This window comes from Phaenicophaeus curvirostris, chromosome 5 (assembly GCF_032191515.1).
Source record: "Phaenicophaeus curvirostris isolate KB17595 chromosome 5, BPBGC_Pcur_1.0, whole genome shotgun sequence".
Lineage (NCBI taxonomy): Eukaryota > Metazoa > Chordata > Aves > Cuculiformes > Cuculidae > Phaenicophaeus > Phaenicophaeus curvirostris.
Genome location: NC_091396.1, coordinates 16,036,695 through 16,051,947, shown reverse-complemented (window position 1 = coordinate 16,051,947; position 15,253 = coordinate 16,036,695). Strand labels below are relative to the sequence as shown.

Sequence of the window (15,253 nt, the reverse complement as noted above, 5' to 3'; positions counted from 1 at the left end):
TCTGCAGAGCGCAGTGTGTCTTTGACAGGTCAGGTAGAGGTGACAGGAAAATGCAGTCAGGTGAGTTGTGCTACAATGACCTACATTACCGCTCTGACTTGAGGAATACAGTATGATGATCTGTACAGTATGAAAGGTGTCTGAGGCATGAAACATGGATGAATACAAAGAACAATGACAGCACAAATGGTAGATTTGGCTTTGTGCTTATAAACAGACAAGCAAGCAGCCAAAAGTCTTGGAGAAATTTTCCAGCAAGTATAGGGTAAGAGGGATATAAGCAAGTGAACTGGGCACAAAACTGGGACCTTGTACCCTAGACCATTTTGTCCTTGGCCTTTTGTAGTGACGGGTAAGTCATCCTGTCTATCTAATTCAACTGCAGCAGAGACATACTTCTTACTCAGAGGTGCCTTTTGTTGTCTCTCTCCTGCAAACATCAGTCAGCAGAAGGGAGAGGTACCAAGAGTACCTCTTTAGTATCCCAGAAATACATTCTCCGCTGGATGACATGGGAGCTGCTGTGGCAGGCATGTGCTTGAGGAAGAGGATTTACTATATTTACATCTGCCTTGTGTTGGAGGATTGGCACAGGTTGACCTTATTTGGCTGGAGTGCTTATATTTGTGTTTTCCCATCACTGAAAGTGCCTTGTGCTTATTAAGTTATTAAGGCATGGAAAGTCCTAAGATTTATTATTTAGTTCTGCAATTGTTTTTCAGCTTAGGGCAGTCCTGCCCCTACAAACACTCATCCCTGGCTGTGGCTGGACCACAGAGGGCTGTGTGGGGAGACTTTTTTTTTTCCAAATGTCTCACATTGTGCCAGAGAAAAGCAGGTAACTCAAAGCACTGTGCTTGAATTCATAGCTCCTCCTTTTTGTTTTCAAATGTCTTGGTACAGAGGATGCTAATTTTTATTCAAATGCTAAAGTAAACAAGCACCACAGTACGTGACACCCACCAATTGTATCTCTACTGGAAATGACAGGTGAATAATTGTACAACAAAGTATTACATTACATTAGTTATAAATTCTGCTTTGCATGTGATCCGCAGCTATGCGATAGCAGAAATGCCACATGGGGCAGGGAGCAAGGAATAGATTCAAACTGCTTCCACCTAACTGTAGACACTTAACTGAGGATCTTAAGTTAAAGCTGCAGTCGTCTGAGATCAGTAATGGGGGGGAGCCACCTCCAGAGGGCAATTCAGGTGACAAATGTGTGAATTACTCTCTGAGATTGCCCAACTTTTCTTCCAATATAAAGGGTGCCTCAGGAAAATGCATCTTAAGTTAGATGAGACAAAACAAGCATTATTCCTTTTATTTTTAGCTATTACAATTTCTAGATTAGATCCAGAGGACTCCATCTCAGTGACATTAAGATGTGATCGTTATCTCATTTCCTATTTTGGAATAACGAATTTTGGATATTTAAAGGCTGAGAAGGCTAAGTACGGGGAGGAAAGAAAAAGCATCTCCCTGTTACCTTTCCCACTGCCTTTTTAGTATTTTTTATGTCCAACACATTCAAAGATAAATGTGTTGGACATAAAAAATATTGAGCTGAAAGAGATCTAAACTCTTTTAAGCTGCACTGCTGTCTACTGCCCATCTTACAGAGAGGGTCAAGGGTTTTATGACACTAAAATTAGATGAGATTTCTTTTTTTTTTTTAAATCTTCAAAGGCATTTGATGAGAGAATTCACTTCCTTATGAACTGAAGGACCAGCACATTGACTACATACCCATAGCTTTAACAATGCTTTGCCACCCATAAAAGCCACTGAAGTTCACAAACTACAGCAAAATGTTAGGCAGCATAATGGACCTGTGACAAGAACTGCCAAGAGCCCTCAGCTCCCACTGAGCATTGGCAGTGGAATTACAGTGCTCAGCATACTTCTGACATTAGAACCGGTATGTTGCACGAGGAGTACAGGTTATTTAGGTTATGGTGACAGAAGGGATGAAAAATGAAGCCCTGAGAAAAGAGCAGCTCCTTCAGAAAGCATGAGTGATAAAACTGAAATGGGTAGTTCCACGTTATTTCTTTAACTGGAGATCAGCTCTCTCTCAGGAAATTGCACTGAAAAAATAGGTTCCTAATGTCACAGCTTGCTCCAGTTCAGCTGACCGTGAGGTACTCTGGAGTCACTATAACTGTGTATTTCCCCTCTGTTGGTGGTAGACTTGTATTGCTTTAACTCTTCAGATATAGGGATAGTCAAGGAGTGGGTTATGGAAAATGGTTTTGGGGGCAGGTAAGTAAAACCACCACAGATGTTTTTCTGAAGTTAAAGACTATATTAGTAATGACAGACACTTTCCCTCTGATCCTAAGCACCTGAATTCTAATAATATTTCTTCCATATTTTACAGCTATTCAATGAGTAGAAAATTTTGCCCTCGGTACACTGTGAAAAACGCTACATAATACATTCATATAAAGATGTGATATCCTTGGAGTATAGCTTAAGCAAAGCTGCATGCAGAGGGGATCAAAGAGGTAAGACATTCTTAATTTGGCAATATTAAAATCAATATAAACACTGCATGTGCTGGTGTAGTAAATATATATAATAAAACAATAAAAGTTTGGGATAGATCTCTGAACAAAACCAAAATAACCCATCACCTGTACTTATGTTTTATGGGTGCATTCTTAAGGCCATTGCTCTGTGGCACAGGACAGTGCTGTAGACATCAAATGAAGCTATGAATTCCATTCATATTCTAAATTTCTTTTACAGTGTTGGAAAATTACATTCACTGCATCATCCTATGGCAACCTCAAGATGAAAGCATGCAGACAACCTAACCTTTAGGTAAGCACACAGCTCACAGAGGAGAGGGCCTGAAGAGATGAGTAACACACTCGAAACAAAACTGAGAGCTTTCAAGATTTTCTTTGCATGTTTTGAGGTTTCCTTACAAACTTGTACCTCAAAGTATGTCACTACGGGTACTGAGATAAATTATACCTGTAGGGCAGTGTGTGGTTTGGGACAATAATCAGCTAAGTTTAATTTGAAACTGTCTTTTTCTGTTTTGCTTCTCTTTGAGGCAGATTTAGATTTTGTGGTTTTTTCGTTTTTCTTTTTTTTGTTTTGTTTTTTAATTTTGGTTCTGTCATAATATTGACTATTTGCAATACTCAGAAGCCTTTAGATAAAAGACACTGCAGCACAGCAGACTACAGTTATGACTGATGCTTATTTAGCTATGTTCAACTAATGGCTTTGCCACAGACCTTTCAAGTGATCTTGCTCAATTACATTAAGCCCTGTGTCAAATGAAAAAGCTGGAGATTACTTCCATTTTCTCTTCGCGCTCTACTTAGCCTGTCGGGCATTTTATTGTGATATAGTGGTTGTCACATACACGACAATGGCAAAATAAACCCCTGATCTTGAATGGGGCCTGTAAACAATACTGCAACACAAGTTAACAGTTTGACATGGTAATTCTAGAACTTTCTGTGTATATTTTAAGTGAGGGGACATTTGGATTTCTATAGTCTGAGACATCCCTGGGTCAACGAGTTTCAGTCAAATTAGTCAAGTGAGATGTCCTTTGTATCAGGCTCAGTTCCTCCAGGCATTCTAGGGGCAGTATCTTGAGAATTTATGGTCATCAGAAACTGCCTTGAAGAAGATTTTTTTGTATAGAGGAAATCTCTGCTTTCTTAATGCTGCTGGTGAAGGCCTGCCTGCAGCAGTAGCTCTGCCATCCTCTGCTTTGAAGTGACTTTCCTCCCCTTCTGCTACTTTCCCAGTCACCTGTTAACAGGATTGGATGGAATGGAGAGCAGGAAGGGTTGCTCCAGAAAAGGGGAGGCATGCTAGAATCAAACTCTGACATGATTTATATAAAATTAAAATCAAGTGGTGTTATTTAAGATACCCTCCTGCCAGGTGTAGATTAGCCCATGACTGAGCTGCTGAGAGTGTTGGGGACAATTTAAAAATTTAATTCAAACCTACCAGAATTTAAATTCAAATCATCTTTGCTTTTCCTGCAAATGACCAGAGCATCATTGGCAGCAGCTGTGCAGCCTGTGGGCAGTGTTCTGCTGTTCACATGTCTGTGCCAGGAAAATCCTCCTTAGCTGAGAGAGGGCACTGGTATGTGGCTGTGCAGAGCTCTTCATAGAGCCCCTCTCACCCTGCGTGTATGGACTGAGAACAGCTGTGAATCTCTGCCTTGGTGTATGAGAGAGCTATGGAGACATAATCTTTTGTGGAACTGTTTCATACTCCTCAGTGTTTTGTGAAGTGTTTAATCATTCTACCACACACACTATATGGAATTAATAACTTCATATGCTGTCCTTTACACCTGAGCAGCTAATCAGGCTTTTTTTTTGGAAGAATGCATTAGATATACATCACATGACTTCGTATCACCTAGGCACTGTCACACTGAAGCTTTACCGTTAAAAAGTACGAGAAATATCTTGGACAAATCAGGCATTATTTTAGAAATGTTAGGCACCCATTCTGTGTTCCTACTACAATGTTAACTGGTTGTATACAGTTAGGTGCTGTAAACCATTCCAAATATTTTACAGTATGGGAAATGCTCACTGCTTGCAAGTCTCTGTTTGATATAATGTGCAGGTTATTGTTTCAGGAACAAGACAGTGCCTATGAATGCTTCATCTTACATAAGTGAACCTCAGCATCCCAGGCCATGCAGATCTTGTTTTAACAGTTCAGTTCTCATCTTACTTATTATTTTTCACTTTTCTCTTGCACACATATAGGTCTTTCCCTATTAGGAAGCTAAGAGATGCAGGCAATATTTTTTTGCTGCTAGTGGTGCATAATAATTCTCAGAAACAGAACTCCAGCAAGTGTTACCGAGTCCATTTTGTTAGCTGAAGTCTAAGTGTGCTTTGTTACTTCTTAAAATAGATATGCTTGTATACATATATAAAAATAGTTTCTCTTAATTATTGCAGAAATAGATAAGTTGCTGTTACTATCAATACTTCATGGATATTGTGGTAACAGCTGATTTTAGAGCACTGGTGGTGGCAAAACAGTTCCACATTGAACCAAAATTACACGTATTCTCAGGATACCAGTGTGGAATTGCACTGAACTCGTAGAGTTCTTAGTCCTCTAGTTCCCAGAGAGGACCAGGATAGGTAATGGAAGGAACTTTATAAAGCAAGGGATTTCTGAGAAGAAAGTCACTCTTAGTTGACAGCAAAAGAATTCAAGGATCTGACATCTTTTGCACATTACAGTTGGGTAGTTTGCATGTTCCTCACAGTAGGAGACACACAATATTGTTTGTGCCCTTTTTCCCTCTTATACATGATGCCACAAAGACATCTGCTGATAAGGAAGTTTGCTGCTTGGACATGAGTTGTGATAAGCATTTGCAACCTGAGGGGAATGGATGACAAAACCATAGGCCTATGCACCAAAGACACAATCGGAAAGAAACAGTCTATCAGTCACGTGAATTGTGATTGGCCTGTTGCAATGGAATAGCCTTTAACAAAAAAAAAGGAAAAAAAGAAAGCTATTTACCTTCTGAATGGATTTTACATAGTTACACAAAAGGGAAAAGAAATAAGAAAAGAAGAGAGAATAAAATAGAAAAGAAGAGAAAGGTTCCCACCAGCTCTTCCCCTCCAAAATTAGCATCGGCATTGGTGAAGTCACACACAAAGGAAAGTCTCACTTTCTTTGTGCCTCTCACAATGACATCAACATGCATGGCTATGAGATGACAAGAGAATTCCTCATTCACAATGAATAATAATTTAGAATTTTCTTCAAAGTAAAAACAGTGATAACACAAGACCATCATAAGTATATGCTAGCTCTTTCAAAGCCTCTCTTTTAGACTAGGTGTCAGCTAAAATCACATGACTGGCGATCTGTTCTATTTATTACAGCACAGGGGCATATTCTGGATAGGCTGAAGAATGTCTACTATGCAACTTGGCTAGAACGTCTGTCAAAAATGAAGTTGGCTTTGTTTTCAACATGGTTATCTACTTTGAAATTACTCCATAGAATAAACAGTGATATTCCATGGGTAGAGGTAGATTATGGGGGTTAAATAATCAAATTGGAGCCCCATAAATTTATGTGCTATAGGAAGATTCTCATAAAACTGAGATGTTCCCATAATTAACCACTAGCCATGGGATATTATAATATATTCCATGGTGACTAGTATTTTTTCCATTTCCCTCCCTCCTCCCAGTAGAATTAGTATTATTAGTTTTGCTCTGGTTTCATCTGTTGCAAACATGAATCAGTATAATTAAAAATAAGAATACCATATTATGAAGCAATCACTCTTCAGGCCAAACTGGCCAGTAATGACCAGTCAGACCTTTTCCAGTTGGCCTTTGCTGCTAGAAGGTTGAAAGAGCTGTAACTTACCAACCCATATTTGCAAAAGGAGCATGTTTTAGAAAATGTGGTTCAAAACTCTTCATAATTCTAAATGCTAAATTCTAGTGGAATATTATAGAATAGATTGATTTGCATGCCATGGAATAAACATCCTTACATCTAGTCTTGTCTCAGAGTGAGTAATTTTGCATTAGTTTCAGGAATTTGAGCTGTTGTTCTACTTTGCAGTTAATCATCAGAAAGAGACAGGATTGTCTCATGAATATGCATGATGGTATAGTTGTCCCTTCAACTTACTAGGCACCTAGTTTCTGTAATGAGATGTACAATATCTGCCATTTAAAACAGCTGAAAGGTCCCAAATGGGAACAAATGAGAAAGCATCTGGCTGTTTTGAATTCCAGCCATATTTTGTCAGGAAACTCTGTAATTGCTGTGAACTTGGCTCCTACTCTGCTCTATGAAGCATTCAGCTCTCAGGAGCCTCTGAAATGCATTACACAGTCCAGCAACATAGCTGTAGAACTCTCAAAATTCTTCCACTAGATGTAACAGCTCTTCAAAATATCTTGAGACTTGTATGCCCTTAACCAGGACCAAAGTTTGGGCTCCTAGAGCGTGCTCTCATCTTTAGTTTTGCTGATCAGCCTCCACTGTACCATTTGTCCCTGCAACCTAGACTTCACACATATTATTCACTGTGTGATGGTGGGACTAGAATGGATAAATGTGCTACCCATTGCTCTAAGAAAGCAGTCTGACTGAATCTTAAATCTCTACGCGGGATGGAGGTTAACGGTCAGATGGACATTCCTCTAAGAGGTTTCCTACCTGCTCTGTTAATTTCTAAAATTTCTTCTTGGGCCAGTGGGCAAGTGTCGCTCTGAGTACTGTGGTGTGGAGAGTTTACGACAGATTTACAATAATTGGGGGATCCCAGCTGGGGTGGCCTTGGGATATGCTTCTTTTTTTTCTTTGGTAGCTTCTGCTTAGCCATAGCTAAGGAGTAATACATTCCGAAATTGTTCACAATGACAGGGACAGGCATGGCAATGGTCAGCACACCAGCGAGAGCACAGAGGGCCCCCACCAGCATGCCTGACCAAGTCTGAGGATACATGTCTCCGTAGCCCAAGGTCGTCATGGTGACAACAGCCCACCAAAAGCCGATGGGGATATTTTTAAAGTGTGTGTGTTCACTGGCACTAGGGTCATTTGGTTTAGCACCTATTCTCTCAGCATAATAGATCATCGTGGCAAAGATTAAGACTCCCAATGCCAAAAATATGATGAGCAGCAAGAATTCATTTGTGCTGGCGCGGAGGGTGTGTCCCAAGACCCGCAACCCAACGAAGTGGCGAGTCAGCTTGAAAATTCGCAGGATTCGCACGAAACGGACTACGCGGAGGAAGCCCAGGACATCCTTAGCAGCTTTGGAAGACAGGCCACTGAGTCCAACCTCTAGATAGAAAGGCAGTATGGCCACAAAGTCAATGATGTTCAAAGAGTTTTTGATAAATTCCACCTTGTTTGGGCAGAAAGTGACTCTCATCAAGAACTCAAATGTAAACCAGACCACACAAACACCTTCGATGTAGGTGAGAAAGGCTTCAGTCTCTGCTTCCCTGTAGTGCCGCACCTGGGTGTCGTTACCGATGAATTCAGTTTCTGTCTTGTTCACAATGGGGTTAAATCTCTCATGGGTCTCGAGGCAGAAGGTGGTGATGGAGACCAGAATGAAGAAGAGGGAGGCAAATGCCACATACTGTGGAAAGAAAAATATGACAGAAGTGTTAAACAGTAGGTTAAGTACAGAGGCTTTAATTCTGGAACACCAGGGGGAGAAAAAAGCTGCATTAAAACTACAGATAATGCCAGGCTTTCTTCCTGTGGGCTTAAGATGCCAAGACTTACCTGCACAAATAGCCTAACATTCAAACTTGGAGGCAGAGCAGCGTATAAATATATGCTAACATCTATTCCTATAGAGATAGCAGTTAAATGTGAGTGTAAATTTAAGTGACTTTAAATCTTAGAGCTTTCTGTGGGATTTAAGGTTAAGAACATGCTGTAATGCTGTGTTCTGGAACTTGGTCTTCTGTATTTTCCTAGTCTTAAAGATAGAGTGCACCTTCAATGACAATTGTCATACAAGAGTCTTTTCACAGCTTTGTGTCAGTGGTGCGGTAGCTGCCTCCTGCTCCCAGCTTAGTGATAGTTGTGGAATTTCAAATCTCAGTAAGGTGCTAGTAAATACTAGTGGCAGTCTCAGGTGGGGTGTACAGCAAGGAGCAGAGTCCTGTTTGGCATCATCAGACTTTGCTGCCAAATCTCAGGGATAGGTGGAGGAACAGTCACATAGCAAACAGAGCTCTCATAGAGTAAATATCTCTGTTCTCAGACCTTTTCCAGATCTTTTGGAGTGGGAGACAGGGGCAGGAAGAAAGAGGTTTCAGCTAAGCCTGTTAGCTGATCCAAAAGGAGACAGATCTATTGGATTTTACCAGACAAGGTTTTCTTGAAGAGACATTACAATGCTTGTACCAGAACTAGAGGAATCTTTTTTAAGGCTGCTGGATTACAATTTGGTTAATCAAGTTAGAGTGAAGGTGATAGCAGCCTCCAAAGTCAATGAGTGCTTATCATAAGAGTATTTGCCTCTTCTGCTTTGGGTCCTCCTTTTCACAGAATATTTTGGGTTGGAAGGGACCTTTAAAGGCCATCTAGTCCAACGCCCCTGCAATGAGCAGGGCCACCTTCAACTAGAGTAGGTGCTCAGAGCCCCGACCAACCTGACCTTGAATGTTTCCAGGGATGGGGCATCTACCGTCTCTCTAGGCAACGTGTTCCAGTGTTTCACTAGCCTCATCATAAAAATGTCTTCCTTATATCTAGTCTTAATCTACTCTATTTTAGTTTAAAACCATTACCTCTTGTCCTGTCACAGCAGACTCTGCTAAAAAGTCTGTCCCCATCTTTCTTATAAGCCCCCTTCAAGTAAGGGGCCACAATAAGGTTACCCCAGAGCCTTCTCTAGGCTGCAAAACCTCAAGCCTCTCAGCTTTTCTCAGGCTTTCCTCAGCTTAAAGGAGATCTTTTTGTTGTATTCCAGAATAACTGAGGGGTATAGTTAGGCCAAAATTCAAAACTCTTGTAACTACAGTTCCTCTGTGCAATCCTACTTGAATCAATTAAGTGGTTTGCATGTAACTAAAAAGCCTCTTTGTGTGTTGAAGTGGTACAATAGTGGTAATACCTATTTCCATTTCAGCTCCCTACATTGATTATCTTCTTCTTTGTCTTGTGTGTCACCTTGGCAAGAGACATCATGTATTATTTTACTGTCTTCATTATCATGGGCAACTGTGGTAATTAAAATAGTAGTCAAATATTCTTATAATCACTTGTTATTCATAACGTACCCTTTTCAGCAGTGTAGCCAAAACAGGAGTTCAAAAGAACTAGTTTATTCTAATTGTCTAAATGCAGTGCAATAATCTAAAAGAAATTGCTGCCAAAGGACTAGGCCAGTTAAAAATAACCTGTGCTCCAAGCTAGCAAAGCTCTCCTGTGATCAAGAAGTTCCTCCTGTCTGCTTTGCTGGGTAGATCTAGTGCAGAATTACTCTTGACATTCTGTATTAGCAAACAAAGTCAAAAGCAAGGATTTGGTACAGTTTCAGGTGAACCATTTAAAAGAATACAGAGAAATTGGCAGAGAATAAATATCGCAGAATCGTTCAGGTTGGAAGGGCCCTCTGGAGGTCGTTTGGTAGAACTTCGAAGTTGGACCAGATTGCTCAGGGTCTTGTCTGGTCCAGGTCAGAGTATCTCCAAGGTTGGAGATCCCACATTCTCTCTGGGAGGCCTGTGCCAGTGTTTGGCCAATAAGAGCAAATAAGCTTGAAAGGTTACAGAAGCAAGCAGGCTCTCCTGCTTTTCAAATCCAACTTTGTTGCCAAAGGGACCAGACGTAGCCATTGTCACAGATCTAAAAAAACCCCACAATACTTTCCCCTAAATACTTCATGCTACCATGGCGTTGTAATGTGAAGATCTAATATATGTACTGATTTGTGCTAAAATCAATGTCTAATATAAATAATTGTCTGGAAGATAAACAATCTGGAGGTCAGGGAAATTGAGAAGCAGGACTGCGGGCATCTTTTTATCAGATTCTCCTGTTAAACACGGAAATTTCTCCACACACAGTTTCTCTATCTGTAAAATAGGTTAACTAAAATACCAGCTGGTGTTTGTCATGTGGTCCTAGGTAGATGTGTATGGTTATATATGCTTTCATCTCAACATTACTGACTTCAGTGTACCAACAGTCTCGCTGCAAAATCAGTTTGAGTCTTTAAAGTGGTCATTTTGTCTATGATATTGTTATATTTGGAGTTTAATTAAGTAGAGATTAATACCCTAATTGTCTAAGCATGAGTAAAATGAGAAGCAAAAAGAACCTTGGAACAAGAACTTGGGAAAATATTCCTAGCAGCCTCAGGACGTCTGCTCTGTCTCAGTCTGGAACAAATTTTTACCATAAGGTAAAAAGAGTTGTAGAGGTCTGAGAATTCAAGCTGCAGAAGGAAATGCTGACACTTTGTTAAGTCATGTAGCAGTCACAGGTTAGAGGCAGAGAGGGGAATAAAACCATTTTGCACTTTAAGGGGTTCATGAAGAAGGCCCCATTCTTTATGCTGACTCAAAATGCAATTCTCCTCTTGCTGTGTATGAATGTCTCTCCTGAGCAGGTTTTTTTTTCCACTTAGGGCGACCTTCAGTCTGACCTTGCACAGCAACTATCTTGAAAAGGAATGTTTCGCTGTATTAAAGGGAAGAAATAACCAATTCTGAGAGGACATTTAAGTTCTCTGCAGGTAATGCATGCTAGCAGTGTTACCAGTAGAGAACATCACACCCACGATTTCTCTGGCTGTTAGCCCTTGTGTGTGCACACCTTGGCTTCAGAGGGGAATTGAGAACCTTGAGTCCCCACATAAGCAGAGCAGGAAGCACCTCCTAAATGAACGTAAAGTTTTTGCTTCCTTCTGTCTATATTTAATAACATCCGGGGCCCTTTCCCAGAGATGGGAACGGTCTTGAATGCTTTGCAGCTTTGGAAGCATAGGCCTGCTTTCAGCTTTTCATAAAACAATGCCAAAGCAATGACATTGACAGAAGAGTTTTAGTATTTCTTCTCTGACTTGCTTTTTTTTACTTAATATGTAACCCTCATACCTATTTCATGTCTGGAAACTAAAAATGCTCCCTAGTCATTCTGTGCTTCAGTATTGAGAGGCCTTTGGTTGGTTTTTTTTTTTGTTTTAGAAGAAAGCCTGCACAGAGTGAAAGAAGAAAACAATGGAGAGAAGCCTTTTAATAAAGGTCCCATTACAGTTCCCTAGTTCACTGGCTGATGCAAAAAATGCAGATATGCCTGAGTATCAGGCCTGACAATTCATTTACTGGTATCCATCTCTGATAAATTATCACCTGCAGCTGCTTGGTATGCAGATATTTAGCAACTTGCCACAAGTAAATGTGATACCATTGTCATGGACTTATGTTTATGACCTCAATTTATGTTGCCCCCACCCCTTTTTTCTCCTGAATATTTTTCTTTGTTAATTATCTGATAGAAAATATAGCTAGCTGCAAGCATAATCCAATAGCACCAAAACCAGCATGTATAGTTTTCTAAGGAGACCAGCATTCACTCATGCCAAAGGGGTTGAAAAATAGTGCACTCTGGCCCACTGTCAGAGGCCAACAGAGATCACCCATCCTGCCTAACGTGATAGCTCGTCAAGTGCAGAGAAGAGCTGGTAAAATCTAGTGAAGACTATGGGACTAGTACATGTTCTAACATCTTTATAAATAAGGCTATCTCTTTCTATTTCACTAATGATGGCCTGAACACTGATCAAACCAATGGATTGCTCTTGTGTTATTTAGTGGTCCTTAATCTTCTTATATTTTACAGCAGAATTTCCCTTCTTGGGATCTGAATGGGTTGGGTAAAGGAGTGAGGATTTTATGAAGCAATGTCATATGCTGTCGAGTTACATAATGGCAGCAAAAATCTTCTATAATTGAAGAAAATACCTAGGTAAAGCGTTTGAAGTGATCAAAACTCTCTTATCTGCTTTGACACATGTGAATGATTCCTGTTTCACTAGAGATGCTGCTGTTATTGCTTTTTTTCCTGTTACTAATACTAACAAAGAAAAATCTCAGATTGCTCAAAACTGCAGAAGCCATTTGAGAAGGCAGAGAGGTGACTTTGAAATGGGATATTTTTATTAAAATATAAGTTACACGAAAATGTCTTCATTCTGGAGAGAAAAGAAATTACGCTCCTGCATAATTTCTGTTAATAGTTGTTATAATTTGATAAGATTATTTTGGAAGAGTCTAAAAGTTGTCATGCACATAAGTGGAGAATTTCATCATCTAATTTATATTGCTGCTGATTAAGTCTGTCTCTCTATCTGCTTAACTCAAAGCCCTGGTTCTCCCTGTTTCTCCACTGCTTTATGTCTAACTTAGCCATTTTTGCCAGTGCAGTGTTCATATGGAGTGCCAATTAGTTCAGAATAGTAGTACTTCGCATCAGTTTTGCACAGCTGTAAAAGGAGCAAGATAAGGGAACCAAGCCTAGCCTCTCATGAGTGATGAGCCAGTATCTTTCCACTCAGCATGGAAAGAAAACAAAAGTCCAAGAGCCTTAAATAAGCCTCCTAATAAATGAGGATTAGGAGGCTAGGCTTACTCAGAAAAAAGTTCTGAGGATTGGACCAGACAATATTAATTACACAGGTGTGGCTGTTTTCTTCTGGGAACCAGTTTTTAAAACAGCACTTTATCCTTCATTTCTTAGCTAGTTCTGGTCTTAGAGAGAAGAAATAATTTCTGTGCTTTGTTCTAAACAAATACGCCCAATAACTGACTAGAATTCATTGCCATAGTGCCTGGAATTGCCAGGCTCCAATACAGATAGGTAGTGATGGCTGGTGATGAAAGCATCAGGACAAAAATCAGAAGACTGAGGCTCTTTACCAGCCTTTGCCGCTGACACATTCTCAGCCTTCAAGCATGTGTGCCTGCACTGTTTGTATCATTCTTCAGCTAGATTTCTGGGGGCTTTTTTGGTTTGGTTTTTTTTTTTTTCATTGAGATAGGAGACACTCTGGGGCTTGGAAATGTCTGCAAATTTGTGTCTGCCCAGTGTCCAGCCCAATGTTTGGAATGGAAACCCTGGAAGGGAGACCTTGGCTAAGTCTTTGATAAAAGGCACCACTCTTGGACTATAGGCAACCAGAAAAGTGGGCAATAGCAGTGTGAGCAGTGTGGCTTCTGCAAGTCAAGTTTCAGTAAACTCAGAATTAGTTTTCTAGGGAATAGCGGTTCACATGACACATCATTCATAATTCATTCCAGATCACATGTTCAGTGTGAGTTAGTAGAAGCTGCATGCTGCAGATGGGTGCTCTTCTCCTTTGATACTGCTCAGAATCATTTAACAATCTTGGCTCAAACTAGAGGGGAGGAAAGAGACAGATCTAATGCAAATATTTACCAGCCTCTCCCTTTGTAACTGCTAAAAGAAATATTTAAAAAGTGATTCTTAATCCCTATCCTTTTGCAGGGAAATTTGGGAAATTCTACACTTCCCTGAAACTCTGGATGAAAGGCAGAGGAAGATAGCAGGGCCCATGGCAGGTGAGTTAGAACTAGATGATCTTTAAGGTCCCTTCCAACCCTAACTATTCTATGATTCTATGGCATTTTGCTTGAACTACATGTGTTGAAGCATCAGGAAATATTCTATAGAAGTGGTACCCTTTCTTCCTACTGATCTATTCTGTTGAGTTTCGGGTTTAATGACAAAAATGTCCAAACCACTACATCATAACCCTTGTGGTCCTGTTGAATCAACAAAGCACAGGAGCTAAGCAGTTGTCATCTTAGTCTGTATGAGTAGGATGTTTTGCGGCTCCTCTCATAAGTGAACTCAGGGCTTGCCAAGACTGAAATGGGAAATGAGAACACTGTCACCATACATCTTTTCCTTCAAAGAAGAAAAGATGGAGATATTAGTGCTGTGGAGGTTCCAGAGAAGTATTTTATGATTCTAGTGAGATCCAGTATGTCGGGGTTGGGGTATTTTTTTTGGTTTTTGGTGGGAAGAGAGCAGGGTGTGAGGGATCAGGCTGGGAGAATACTAAAAATATCCCAGGTCTGGTAATTTTTTAGTAAGTTTGTGGTTAGTAAATGATGTATATCTTTCAGGAACAAGCTAGGTTCAGAAGAGTTTCAGATCAGTGCTGATAACCCATGAGTTGCTTTTTACAAAGCATCAGTAATTCAAATATTTCCAGAAACCTGTGCTTTTTGCTAGATCTGTATAAACCGCTGTAATTTCCATTCACAAAGTACCTCTTAAAATACTTAATTGGCTTTCTTTTACCGTAGTTCACTGTCTTAGGTTTGTCTCTGAAAACTATGAAACCTGCACGAAGCAGCCAACATTCGCCTGTCTATTACTTGAGTCAATTGAATTTTAGTCTGAAAACTGTACTTTAACCACTCTTCATTTAAAACATAGTTCATATATTACCAGAATGTTTAACAATAGAGACAAATCTTTTTGCTGTGGCTCAGCCATAGTTTGGGTTAAATGGAAGCCTCTTTACAATACTTTGCACTATAACCACTTTATTATCTGTCAAAACCAATTTTCCAGGCTTTCTTAGAGATATGGACCCTGCTTCAAACAAATGACTCATTTTGAATTGTGCAAGTAATTCTGCTGATTTTTTTAAGAAATATTGAATCTCTGTGACTGATCAAATGAC

At 40.1% G+C, this 15,253-nt stretch overlaps 1 protein-coding gene across 6 annotated transcripts in view; it reads right to left on the bottom strand.

Moving 5' to 3' along the window:
- KCNC1 (potassium voltage-gated channel subfamily C member 1) overlaps window positions 1–15,253 on the bottom strand; it is a 127,466-nt gene that overhangs the window by 30,770 nt on the left and 81,443 nt on the right. For all 6 annotated transcript variants that reach the window (XM_069857708.1, XM_069857705.1, XM_069857706.1 and 3 more), the window contains exon 2: window positions 7,222–8,155. In XM_069857708.1, coding sequence (XP_069713809.1) covers window positions 7,222–8,155 — 934 coding nt within the window. The remainder of the gene's footprint in view (window positions 1–7,221; window positions 8,156–15,253) is intronic.